Source organism: Muscardinus avellanarius (genome assembly GCF_963383645.1).
Source record: "Muscardinus avellanarius genome assembly, chromosome: 16".
Classification (NCBI taxonomy): domain Eukaryota; kingdom Metazoa; phylum Chordata; class Mammalia; order Rodentia; family Gliridae; genus Muscardinus; species Muscardinus avellanarius.
Genome location: NC_137802.1, coordinates 48944647 through 48957574, shown reverse-complemented (window position 1 = coordinate 48957574; position 12928 = coordinate 48944647). Strand labels below are relative to the sequence as shown.

At 41.7% G+C, this 12928-nt stretch overlaps 1 protein-coding gene across 4 annotated transcripts in view; it reads left to right on the top strand.

The window, feature by feature from the left end:
• FBXL20 (F-box and leucine rich repeat protein 20) overlaps positions 1–12928 on the top strand; it is a gene marked incomplete at both ends in the record, with an annotated part of 102115 nt that overhangs the window by 64445 nt on the left and 24742 nt on the right. For 2 of the 4 annotated variants that reach the window (XM_080712524.1, XM_080712523.1), the window contains 3 exons: positions 2885–2953; positions 7847–7942; positions 12045–12171. In XM_080712524.1, the coding sequence (XP_080568650.1) occupies positions 2885–2953; positions 7847–7942; positions 12045–12171 (292 nt within the window). The remainder of the gene's footprint in view (positions 1–2884; positions 2954–7846; positions 7943–12044; positions 12172–12928) is intronic. The other 2 variants (XM_080712525.1, XM_080712526.1) reach the window with 1 other exon arrangement.

The following is a 12928-nucleotide window of genomic DNA, read 5'->3' as shown; positions in this document are numbered from 1 at the left end:
AAAAACAAATACTTCCTCCAGAATGCCAGATGCCTATTGGTTCTTTTGGAACTTAAGTATGTTTTTTCTTTCGTTTTATTTTGTTGTTTGAACTTTTATTTACTTCAAAGGTAGGATAATCTTAGCTATGATTGACACAAAGATCAGTGTTTAAGTGTTAGTGGGGGTTTTTTAACTTTTTTTTTCTTGGTACTAGGGATTGAACCCAGGGGCACTCTCCCTCTGGGCTACACCATCAGCCTTTTTTATTTTGTATGTTGAGACAGAATCTTGCTAAGTTTTTAGGCTGATCTCAAACCTGAGATCCTCCTGTCTTAGCCTCCCAAGTACTGGGATTAAAAGCATGCACCACCATGCCTCCATGCCTGGCTAAGTTTTATGGGTGTTTTGTTGCTTTGCTTTGTTTTGTTGATACTAGGGATGGAACCCAGGGGCATTCAACCTCCAAGGTATACCTCTAGCCCTATTTTTATTCTTTTATTTTGAAACAGGGTCTTGCTAAGTTGCAGGTGGCTTCACTAAGTTACTGATTCTGGCTCCTAACTTTCATTCCTCCTATAGAAGCCTCCTGAGTACTGGGATTACAAGCATAGAAGCATGGGCACCAAACCCAGCCTCAAGTTTATAGTTTAAAGAAAGCTTACTGTTAAAAATTTATTTATTTATTTATTTATTTATTTATTTATTTATTTATTTATTTATTTTTGTGGTACTGGGGTTCCTGGAAGCCCTTTTACCTCTGGGCTACACTCCCAGACCTATTTTATATATTTGAGACAGGGTCTCTTAAGCCAGCCCGGCTGACTTCGAACCAGCGCGATCCTCCTGTCTCCGCCTCCCAAGCGCGGGGATTACAAGCGTGCGCCACCACGCCCGGCAAAAATTTATTTATATTTGCCAACTTTGTGTATCATGCTGAACTGTTCTTATTCATAATACTTTTTTTTTTTTTTTGGTGGTACTGGGTTTCTTGGAAGCCCTTCTACCTCCAGGCTACACTCCCAGACCTATTTTATATTTTTTATTTATTTGGAAACAGGGTCTCTTAAGCCAGCAAAACTGGCTTCGAACCTGCGTGATCCTCCTGTCTCCACCTCCCAAGCGTGGGGATTACAAGCGTGCACCACCACGCCCGGCCTTATTCATAATACTTTTAATAACAAATATTAGTGGAATGCCAGCATGGTGGCACATGTTTGTAATCTCAGCATTTGGGAGGCTAAGACAGAAGGATCACAGTTTGTGGACAGCCTCAGCTACTTAGTGAGGTCCTTTGCAACTTAGTGAGATCTTGTTTAAAAATAAAATAATAAAAAATAGAGCTGGGGATGTAGTTCGAAGGTTGGATGCCCCTGGATTTCATCCCCAGTATGGCAAAAAAAAAAAAAAAAAAAAAAACAGGCATGGTGGCGCATGCTTGTAATCCCAACATTTGGGAGGCTGAGACAGGATGATCACTTTGCAACTCAGTGAGACCCTGTTTCAAAATAAAGAATAAAAAATAGGGCTGGGGATATAGCTCGAAGGTAGAATGCCCCTGGGTTCCATCCCCCAGTACCACAAAAACAAAAACAAATATAAGTGAATCTTTTCCTACCCAACAATGAGTTCTTTGATTCTCTGGACACCACATGGATATCCTGTCATTAAATTCAGTACTGGCACTACCCACCCTGATGTAGCTCAGTCCAAACACACTAGTGGCTCAGTCTAAAAAACTCTCTTTACTAACAGTCAGATGAAGAGGTACATGGAGAAATAATTAGAAGGGCCCAAGCACAGGAGTTTCTTTTCATGTAGTTGGGGCATGCAACCCTCCTTGCACACATTTGTGTTCACAACCCAGAAATTCTCTGATCCCTGTTCTTTGGTAGTTTTTATGGAGGTTGCATTGTGTAGGCATAGTTGGAAGACCAAATATTATAACAAAAGATACTCCTATCATCCCTGTCACTCAGGAAATTACAAGATTTTAGGAGGTCTATGCCAGGAACCAGGGATGAAGACCAAGTAGATATTTTTATTCATTTATTTATTTATTTTTGTGTGGTGCTGGGCATAAAACCCAGGGGCTTTTCTACCTCTGGGCTATACTCCCAGACTTATTTTATACTTTTTTGGAAACAAAGTCTCACTATGTTGCTGAGAGCCTCACTAAGTAGCTGAGGCTGGCTTCAAACCTGTGTGATCCTCCTGTCTCCGCCTCTCAAGTGCTGGGATTACAAGTGTGCATCACTGTGCCTGGCTATATTTTTTATATCATAATTTCACAGGTACTATCTGGACATGGTGGTGCACATTTGTAATCCCAGTACTTGGGAGGCTGAGTGAGGAGGATTGAAGGTTTGAGGACAGCCTCAGCAAGTAGTGAGGTTCTCATCAACCTAGAGATACCCTTTTTCAAAATAAAAATTGGAAGCCAGATGTGACACACGCTTGTAATCCTAGTACTTGGAAGTTTGAGACAGAAGGATCATAGTTTGTGGCTAGCCTCAGCAGTTTGTGAGGCCCTTTGCAACTTAGTGAAACCCTGTTTGAAAGTAAAGAATAAAATAGGTCTGGGGGTAGAGCTCAGAGTTAGAATGCCCCTATATTCCATCCCCAGTACCACCAAAACCAAACAAACAAACAAACAAATAAATAAATAAATAAATAGGGCTGAGGGTATAGCTCGGAGATAGAATGTCCTGAGTTCAGTCCCCTCTACTACTACTACTACTACTACTACTACTAATAATAATAATAATAATAATAATAATAATAATAATATCATCATCATAGGTACCGATAGTTAATATTGTCAGTAATAACATCTTTATTATGTTTTATGCTTGTGACCTCCCATTTCATTTGAAACCTTTTATTTTGTTTCTTCTCCATAAAGGACCTTTGCACAAAACTGTAGGAACATTGAAGTCCTGAATCTAAACGGGTGTACAAAGACTACAGATGCGTAAGTATTATACGTTGAGGAACACAGAAGTACTAAATCTAAGTGGTGTACAGAAACTACCGCTGTGTAAGTACTTTAGTCTCTGAGCTCTAAAATAGCTGTTTTTGACAATTTCATTCATCGTTCTGGTTGGTTTCTGTGATAGGATTTGCTGACATCCTCTTGCAGCATTCTAGAAATCATTTACTAACTGCTGTTCTTATAAGACAGTAAATTTGGGGTTGGTAATAGATGTTTTTAAGTGCATTCATTTTAAATGTAATTCAATATTTTTTGGCAGCTGGGTAACCCTATATAACCATCACCCCATTCAAAATATTGAATATTTCAGCTGGGCGTGATGGCACACTTTTTAATCCCAGTACTTGGGAGTTTGAGACAGGAGAATCACAGGTTCAAAGCCAGCCTCAGCAATAAGCAAGGCTCTCCGCAACCTAGTGAGACCCTGTTTCCAAGTAAGAAATAAAATCAGGCTTGGGGTGTAGCTTGCCTCTGGGTTCAATCCTCAGTGCCCCCCAAAACACCTGTGTGTGTGTGTGTGTGTGTGTGTGTGTGTGTAGCATTTCTATAACCCTTCAGAATTCCCTCATGTGCCATGGCTCTGTCATCATTTCCCCCTTTTTCTCAGCTGCAAGACTCTGCTTTAATATCACTGAGTTTCCAACAGCTGGGCCTGTTGGTGCAAGCCTGTAATCCCAGTACTTTGAAGGCTGAAACAGTAGGATCGTGGGTTCAAGGCCAGTACGCACTAACTCAGTGAAACCCTGATTCAGAAAAATAAAGCTGGGCGTGGTAGCACATACTTGTAATCCCAGCATTTGGGAGGCTGAGACAGGAGGATAGATGTTCATGGCCAGCCTCAGCTACTTAGACCTTTTACAACTCAGTGAGACCCTTTTTCAAAATGAAGAATAAAAAATAGGGCTGGAGGTATAGCTCAGAGGTAGAATGCCTCTGGGTTTTATCTCCAGTACTGGGAGGAAAAAAAGAATAAAAAATAATAAGGGCTAGTGGTATATAACTCGGAGGTAAAATGTTCCTGGGTTCAATCTTCATTACCACACAAACAAAAAAAGAAGTTACCCTATTTGAACACAGAGAAGATTAAAGAAAAATAGCAGAGCCTCAGAAACCTATGGGACAACATAAAAAAAAGGTGTCAACATAGTCAGGCATGGTGGTGCACACACCAGTAATCCCAGTACTTGGGAGGCTGAGACAGGAGAATTAGAGGTTCAAAGCCAGCCTATGCAACTTAGCAAGACCTTGTTTTTAAATAAGAAATAAAAAAGGCTCAGGGTGTAACTTGGAGGTAGAATGTCCCTGGGTTCAGTACCTAGCACCATACACAAAAAATTGGATTACATATAGCTTTTACATATCACAAAGTAGAATTCTTTTTGAACCATTTTTAAATGTAAAACCATTATTAGCTGTGGTCCATATAAAAATAATCAGTAGGCAAGATTTGGCCCTTGAGCCATATGTAGATTGCTGACCTCTGGAATAAAGGACAAGAACAACACCATTATTTCAGATAGATGGCTTCCAAATACTCAACACTTCCTGGTATTGTGCCCCTTGTAAAAATAACAATAGAACACTGCAAAAGAAATTGGATGGTACTTTTGGATTATGTTACAAAAGTCTTGTGTTTTGCCGGGCGTGGGGGCGCACGCTTATAATCCCCGCGCTTGGGAGGCAGAGACAGGAGGATCGTGCAGGTTCCAAGCCAGCTGCGCGCGCTGGCTTAGGAGACCCTGTTTCCAAATAAAAATGTAAAAATAGGTCTGGGAGTGTAGCCCGGAGGTAGAAGGGCTTCCAGGAACCCCAGTACCACCAAAAAAAAAAAAAAAAAAAAAACCCAAAACAAAACAAAAAAACAAACAAAAATAAAGTCTGTGTTTTGCTTTGCTTCCTCTTGGGTTTCTGGTTCTCAGAGAAGCAAGCTGCCCTGTTGCACCTCTGTAGATAGGCCCACATGACTAGGATCTGAAGTTCCCAGCCAATAGCTAGCAAGGTCTTTAAACCTACCAAAACCATGAATGACTTTGGAATTAAATTCTCTGAGATCTGCCAACAACCATCTGACTGATTTTAGAAATATGCATAAACCAGCCGGGCATGGTGGCCCACGCTTGTAATCGCAGCATTTGGGAGACTGAGACCAGAGGATCACGATTCACGGACAGTCTCAGGTACTTAGTGGGGCCCTTTGTAACTCAGTGAGACCCTGTTTCAAAATAGAAAATAAAAAATTGGGCTGGGGTGTCAATCGGAGTTAGAATGCCCTTGAGTTCCACCCCCAGTACTGCAAAAAAAGAAAAAAATATACATAAACCCAGTTAAGCTCTGAGATGATGGCAACCAGTGGCCAATACCTTGATTAGAGTCTTGTGAAGACCCCTAAAGTCAAGAGGTACCCTGCTGAGCTGCCGGAAATCCTCACCACAAAAATTGTGAGGTACTAAATACTGTTTTAAGTTGATTTACTTTAGAGCAGTTTGTTACACAAAATAAATAACTAATATATTATTAGGAACAGAGAATGCACATGTCAAAATCCAACACCTATTTATGATAAATATGTAAGTACAAGGAAAATTTCTCTACCTGATTAAAGGCATCTATGGGAAACCTACTTTCATCATACTTAATGATAAAAGGCTGAATAATTTTCTCTAAGGCAAACAACCACTTTTTTTTTTTTTTTTTTTTTTGTGGTACTGGGGTTCCTGGAAGCCCTTCTGCCCTTCTACCTTCGGGCTACACTCCCAGACCTATTTTTATGTTTTTATTTGGAAACAGGGTCTCTTAAACCAGCGCAGCTGGCTTCGAACCAGCACGATCCTCCTGTCTCTGCCTTCCAAGTGCAGGGATTACAAGCGGGCGCCACCACGCCCAGCAAATAACCACTCTATCAATATTGTATTGAAGAATCTAGCCATTACAATTTTTTTAATGCATGTAGTACTGGGGAATGAACCCAGAGGATTCTACCCCTACAGACCCAGCCCTATTTTTATTTTGAAACGGGGTCTCGCTAGGTTGAGAGTCTTATTACTTACAGAAGCTATCCTTGAGCCTGAGAACCTCCCTACCACTCCCAGTTTAACCATTGCAATTCTTTTGTGTGTGTGGTACTGAGGATTGAGTGTGTGTGGGGGGGGGTACTAGGGGTGGATGCAGGGGCATTCTATCTTCAAGCTACACCCCTAGCCCTATTTTTTTTTAATAGGGTTTCACTAAGTTGAGGAGTGCCTCACTAAGTAGCTGAGGCTGGCTGAGAACCTGTGATCCTCTCGTCTCAGCCTCCCAAGTGCTGGGATTACAAGCGTGTGCCATCACTTCTGGCTTGGTACTGAGGATTGAACCCAGGAGCATTCTTTTTTTTTTTTTTTTTTTTTTTTTTGTGGTACTGGGGTTCCTGAAAGCCCTTCTACCTCTACCTCCGGGCTACACTCCCAGACCTATTTTTTTTTAATTTGGAAACAGGGTCTCTCAAGCCAGCACAGCTGGCTTCGAACCAGCACGATCCTCCTGTCTCAGCCTCCCAAGCACGGGGATTACAAGCGTGCGCCACCACGCCCCGCAAACCCAGGAGCATTCTTACCTCTGAGATCCATCCAAAGCCTGATTTTATTCTTTATTTTGAAACAGAGTCTCACTATGTTGGGGAGAGCCTCACTAGTTGCTGAGTCTGGCTTTAAATCAGCAATCCTCTGTCTCAGCCTCCAAGTACTGAGATTACAAAGCATATACCAGCACACCTGCCTATAAAAGGTTATCTTGAATTGATTTTTTTTTTTTTTTTTTTTGGTGGAACCAAGGATTGAACCCAGAGGCATTCTACCTCTGAGCTACATTCCCAGCCCTATTTTTTTTTCTTTATTTTGAAACAGAGTCTCACTAAGTTGTGGAGGGCCTCACTAAGTAGCTGAAGCTGGCTGCGAACCTGTGATCCTCCTGTCTCAGCCTCCCAAGTACTGGGATTACAAGTCTGCACCACTATGCCCAGCTTAATTAGACATTTAAGTGAAGAGTAGAGACAGAGGATCCTCCTGTTGGACCATATAATAGCAGGAACTGGTTGACTTTCTGATGTTCCTGGATTTGCAAAATACAGGTAGATATTTTAGAGCTTGTAAGTACTTTGTTTTTAATGGCTGTTAATAATTCCAAATGTGAGTCAAGCACCATCTTCCTCCGATATCAATTTTCATATGTAGCATAGCCTTTCTTCTTTGTGAATGGGTTTCTACCTTTTCTTCATGAAATGTGAAAGATTCCAAGGTTTATAGCTGCTTTTATTATTTTTTTTTATTTTTATTTTTTTGGTGGTACTAGGGGTCGAACCCAGAGGCTTTCTGCCTCCAGGCTATACTCCCAGACCTATTTTATATTTTATTTGGAAACAGAGTCTCACCAAGTTGCTGAGAGCCTCACTAAGTAGCTTATGCTGGCTTTGAACCTGTGTAATCCTTCTGTCTCAGCCTCCCAAGCGCGGGGATTACAAGCGTGTGCCACCACACTCAGCCATTATAGCTGCTTTTAGGAGGGAATAAAAATATTAGTTCAAGCCGGGCGTGATGGCACCCACTTGTAATCCCAGCATTTAGGAGGCTGAAACAGGAGGATCTCAGTTTGAGGACAGCCTCAGCCACTTAGTGAGGCCCTTTGCAACTCAGTGAGACCCTGTCTCAAAATAAAGAAGAAAAAAAATAGGGCTAGTTGGTGTAGCTTGGAGGTAGAATGCCCCAGGGTTCCATTTCCAGTACCACAAAAAATAATAATAATTCTAAGCTGTGTGTGTGGTTTACTAATAAGGGTGTATAATATAGTAAAGATATATTCTTATTTTATTCATTATTTTTCTCCTTTCTCCATTTTCAGTACGTGTACTAGCCTTAGCAAGTTCTGTTCCAAACTTAGGCATCTTGACTTGGCTTCCTGTACATCAATAACAAATATGTCTCTCAAAGCTCTGAGGTAAATTTCTTTTCTGTATATTTTAATTTATTTTTTTCTTGTGTTTTGTTTTATTTTGAGGTAAATTTCTTAAAATAACCATGCCCATTAATATCTACTTTCTTAGCTGGGTGTGGTGGTGCACTCTTATAAACCCAATACTAGGGAAGATGAGACAGGAGGATCTCAAGTTCGTGGCCAGCCTCAGCTACTTATTTGAGGCCTTCTACAACTTAGACCCTTTTTCAAAATAAAGAATAAAAAATAGGGCTGGGGGTGTAGCTCAGAGGTAGAATACCCTTGGGTTCAATCTCCAGTACCACCAAAAAAAAAAAAAAAAACCACAAAGAAAAACCTTTCTTGAGTCAGTCATGGTGATGCACACCTGTATTCTCAACACTTGAGAGAAAGAGATAAAAGTATTGCAAGTTCAGGGCCAGCTCAGCAATTTAGCAAGGTCCTTCAGAAACTTATTGAGACCCTGTTTCAAAGTAAAAAATAAAACAGCAATTGGGTGTAGTGCCATACACCTATAATCCTGATACTTGAACACTTGAGACAGAAAGATCACAGGTTCAAGGCCTGCCTCAGCAATTTAGCAAGACCCTTAAGAATTTATCAAGCCAGCCTGCCTGCCTGCCTGCCTGCCTGCCTGCCTTCCTTCCTTCCTTTCTTTTTCTCTCTTTCTTTCTTTTATTTTATTTTATTTTATTTTTTTGTGGGTCTGGGGGTGGAACCCAGGGACATTCGACCTCCGGGCTACACCCCCTGCCCTATTTTTTATTCTTTATTTTGAAACCAGGTTTCACTAAGTTGCAGAGGGCCTCACTAAGTAGCTGAGGCTGTCCATGAACTGCGATCCTCCAGGTTTCAGCCTCCCGAATGCTGGGATTACAAGTGCGCGCCACCATGCCCGGTTTTTCTTTCTTTCTTTTTTTTTTTAGAAAGGGATGGACGCTACCTCCAAGCAACACCCCCTGCCCTCTTTTTTTTTTTTTTTTTTTTGGTACTGGGGTTCCTGGAAGCCCTTCTACCTCGGGGCTACAGTCCCAGACCTATTTTTATATTTTTTTTTGGAAACAGGATCTCTTAAGCCAGTGGGGCTGGCTCCGAACCAGCGCGATCCTCCTGTCTCCACCTCCCAAGCACAGGGATTACAAGCGTGTGCCACCACGCCCGGCCTCCTTATCCCTATTTTTATTCTTTTTTTATTTTATTTATTTATTTATTTATTTATTTATTTATTTATTTATTTATTTATTTATTGTTTTTGCAGGTCTGGGGATAGAACCCAGAGGCATTTGACCTCCAAGCTACACCCCCTGCCCTATTTTGTATTCTTTATTTTGAAACCGGGTCTCACTGAGTTGCAGAGGGCCTCACTAAGTAGCTGAGGCTGTCCGTGAACCGCGATCCTTCAGGTCTCAGCCTCCCAAATGCTGGGATTACAAGCATGTGCCACCACACCCGGCTTTTATTTTTTATTTTGAAACAGGGTCTCACTAAGTTGCAGAGGGCTTCACTAAGTAGCTGAGGCTGTCCTGGAACTGAAATCCCCGTCTTGGCCTCCCAAATGCTGGGATTACAAGCATGTGCCACCACACCTAGCTCAGCAAGATCCTCTTTTTTTTTTTTGGCAGGGGATGGGGAGGATACTAGTATGGAACTCAGGAGCATTTGACCTCCGAGCTACACCCTCAGCCCTATTTTTTATTCTTAATTTTGAAACAGGGTTTCACTGTGTTCCAAAAGGCCTTACTAAGTAACTGGAGCTGTCCGGGAACCTGTGATGCTTCTGTCTCAGCCTCCCAAATGCTGGTATTACAAGCATTTGCCACCACAGCCGGCTTCACAAGACCCTTTTTCAAAATAAAAAGGTCGGAAGTATAGCTCAGAGGTAAAATAACCCTGGGTTCAATCCTCAGTACTATAAAAATAAGCAAATAAATAGGATTTGGGGGTATAGCTTGGAGATAGAATGCAACTGGGTTCAATCTCTAGTACCAGTAAGTAAAATAAATAAGCAAAACAGTTATTTTGGACATTCTTGTGTGTGCGTGTGATATTGGGGGTTGAGCCCAGAGGCATTCTACCTCCAAGCTATACTCCCAGTCCTATTTCAATTCTTTATTTTGAAACAGGGTCTCACTAAGTTGCAGAGGGCCTCACTATGTTGCCGAGGGTGGCTTCAAACCTACAATCTTCCTATCTTATCCTCCCAGGTACTGAGATTATAAGCCTGCGCCACAACGCCCAGCAACATATATGTTCTTAAATGCCAGGTGTGGTGGTACATGCTTATAATCCCAGTACTTGGGAGGCTGAAACAGGAAAATTATAGGTTCAAGGCCAGTGTTGGAAATTTACCGAGACCCTCAGTAACTTAGTAAGACCCTGTTTCAAAAACTAAAAATTAAGCCAGGTGTGGTGGCACACAATTATAATCCTAATATGTGGGAGGCTGAGACAAGAGGATCACAGGTTCACCGTCAGCCTCAGCTTAGTGAGGCCATCCACAACTTAGTGAGACCCTACTTCAAAATAAAGAATAAGAAATCAGCCTCATGGTGTAGCTTGGAAGTAGATGCCCCTGGGCTCAATCCACAGTACCGGGGGCGGGGGGGAGGGGGGCGGATAGAGCTCTGGGGTAGATTTCTCTCGGTATTATAATGACATAGTATGGTCTAGAGAAATAACTAGAAGCAACTAGGATTTCTGAACAAAGTAGTACAATTTATACACAAATGATTGAAATATTAGCTGTGTGTGTGTGTTACTGGGGCTTGAACCCAGGAGCATCCTACTTCTGAGCTACACCCCCAGCCATTTTATTTATTCATTTATTTAATTATATTCATGGTACTGGGGATGGAACCCAGGAGCCTTCTACCTCTAGGCTATACCCCTAGACCTATTTTATATTTTATTTGGAAACAGGGTCTTACTAAGTTGCTGCGAGCCTTACTAAATAGCTGAGGCTGGCTTCAAACCTGTATGATCCTCCTGTCTCAGCCTCCCAAGTACTAGGATTAGAAGTGTGTGTCACCACGCCCTGCTTAGCCCATTTTATTTTATTCTATTTTATTTTATTTATTTATTGCAGTACTGAAGATTGAACCCAGGGGCATATAACCTCTGAGCTATATCCCCAGCCCAATTTTATTCCTTATTTTGAAATAGGGTCTCACTAAACTGCCGAGGGCCTCACTAAGTAGCTGAGTCTTATCATGAACCCAGATCTTCCTGTCTCAGCCTCCCAAGTACTGGAATTACAAGTGTGCACCACCATACCCGGCTTAGCCCATTTTATTTTGAAAAAGAATCTTGCTAGGTTACTGAGGGTCTCACTATGTTGCCAAGGCTGTCCTGGAACTGTCAGATGTCCTGTCTCAGCTTCCCAAGTACAATCCTCAGTATGCATTAAGTACAACTAGGACATGGGACCATAATCATTAAAAGTCCTCATTATTACTGTGACACTAATAGAATTACTTGATGAAGTTTTGGGGTTTGAATCTGGACTCTACTAATTGGTCTATAAACTTGAACCAAATCACTTTATATCCATTTCCTATTTATCTGGAAAACAATGTTGTGCTTTTTGTTTGTTGGTTAAATGGATAGAGTCTAGTGATAGAGTCTCACATGAGCCAGTGTTTAAGGCATACCTGTAATCTCAGTACTTGGGAGGCTGAAACAGGAGTATCTCGTGTTTAAAGTCAGCCCCAGCAACATAGAAAGGTCCTCAGCAACTTATACTCTGCTTCCAAACAAAGTAAAATAGGAGCTGAGTGTGGTGGTGGCACACCCTTATAATCCCAATACTTGGGAGGCTAAAATAGGAGGATTACAGGTTCACTGCTAGCCTCAGCAATTTAGCAAGGATCTCAACAACTTAGTGATACCCTGTTTCAATATAAAAAATAAAATAAGGCTGTGGGTGTAGCTCAGATACAATGTCCCTGGATTCGATTCCCAATACCACACACACAAATTATTGTATGTATGTATGTATGTATTTATGAATGAGCTATGGTCCAACATGAATGGCACAAAGACGAAACTTTGGTGTCTTTGGAATTGGGTGTAGTGATTTGCTTGTCTCATTTTATTTTATCCTAAGTGAGGGGTGTCCGCTGTTGGAGCAGTTGAACATTTCCTGGTGTGACCAAGTAACCAAGGATGGCATTCAAGCACTAGTGAGAGGCTGTGGAGGTCTCAAGGCCTTATTCTTAAAGGGCTGCACACAGGTAATACTCCATCTAGTTAGTGCTTGTGGAAAGTGGGAACCATGAGCTCTTTCTAAGCTTCACCAAGATATGTGTCTTGTGGGAAATGTGAGATACGTGTATTACTGACCAGAGACACATCTTACCAAAAGTTAAGGCCACCGGTGGTGCACACTTGTAATCCCAGCATTTGGGAGGCAGAGGCCAGAGTATTGTGGTTCCAGGACAGCCTCAGCTACTTAGCAAGGCCCCTTGCAACTCTGTGAGACCCTGTTTCAAAAAGTATAAAGACAATATCCGGGCGTGGTGACGCACACTTTTAATCCCCGCGCTTGGGAGGCTGAGACAGGAGGATCGCACAGGTTCGAAGCCAGCCTCAGCTACTTAGTAGTGAGGCTTTCAGTAATTTAGTGAGACCCTATTTCCAAATAAAATATAAAATGGGTCTGGAAGTATAGCTCGGAAGTAGAAAGCCTCTGGGTTCCATCCCCAGTACCACCAAGAAAAAAAAAAAAAGAAAAAAAATATATATATATAGACTAAAAAATAGGACCAGGGGTGTAGCTTGGAGGTAGAATGCCACTGGGTGCCATCCCCAGTACTGCAAAAGAAAAAAAAAAAAGAAAACATTTTCCTTAGAATCAAAGAATAAGTATAACAGCTGACCAGAGATACATTGAGGGAGGGGCAAAGTGGGAAAATAAGCCCATACTAAGGCTACCCCATAAAAATAAAGGGTTTCATGCAGTTTAATTTGTACTAAAGAGGAGGTTTCTTA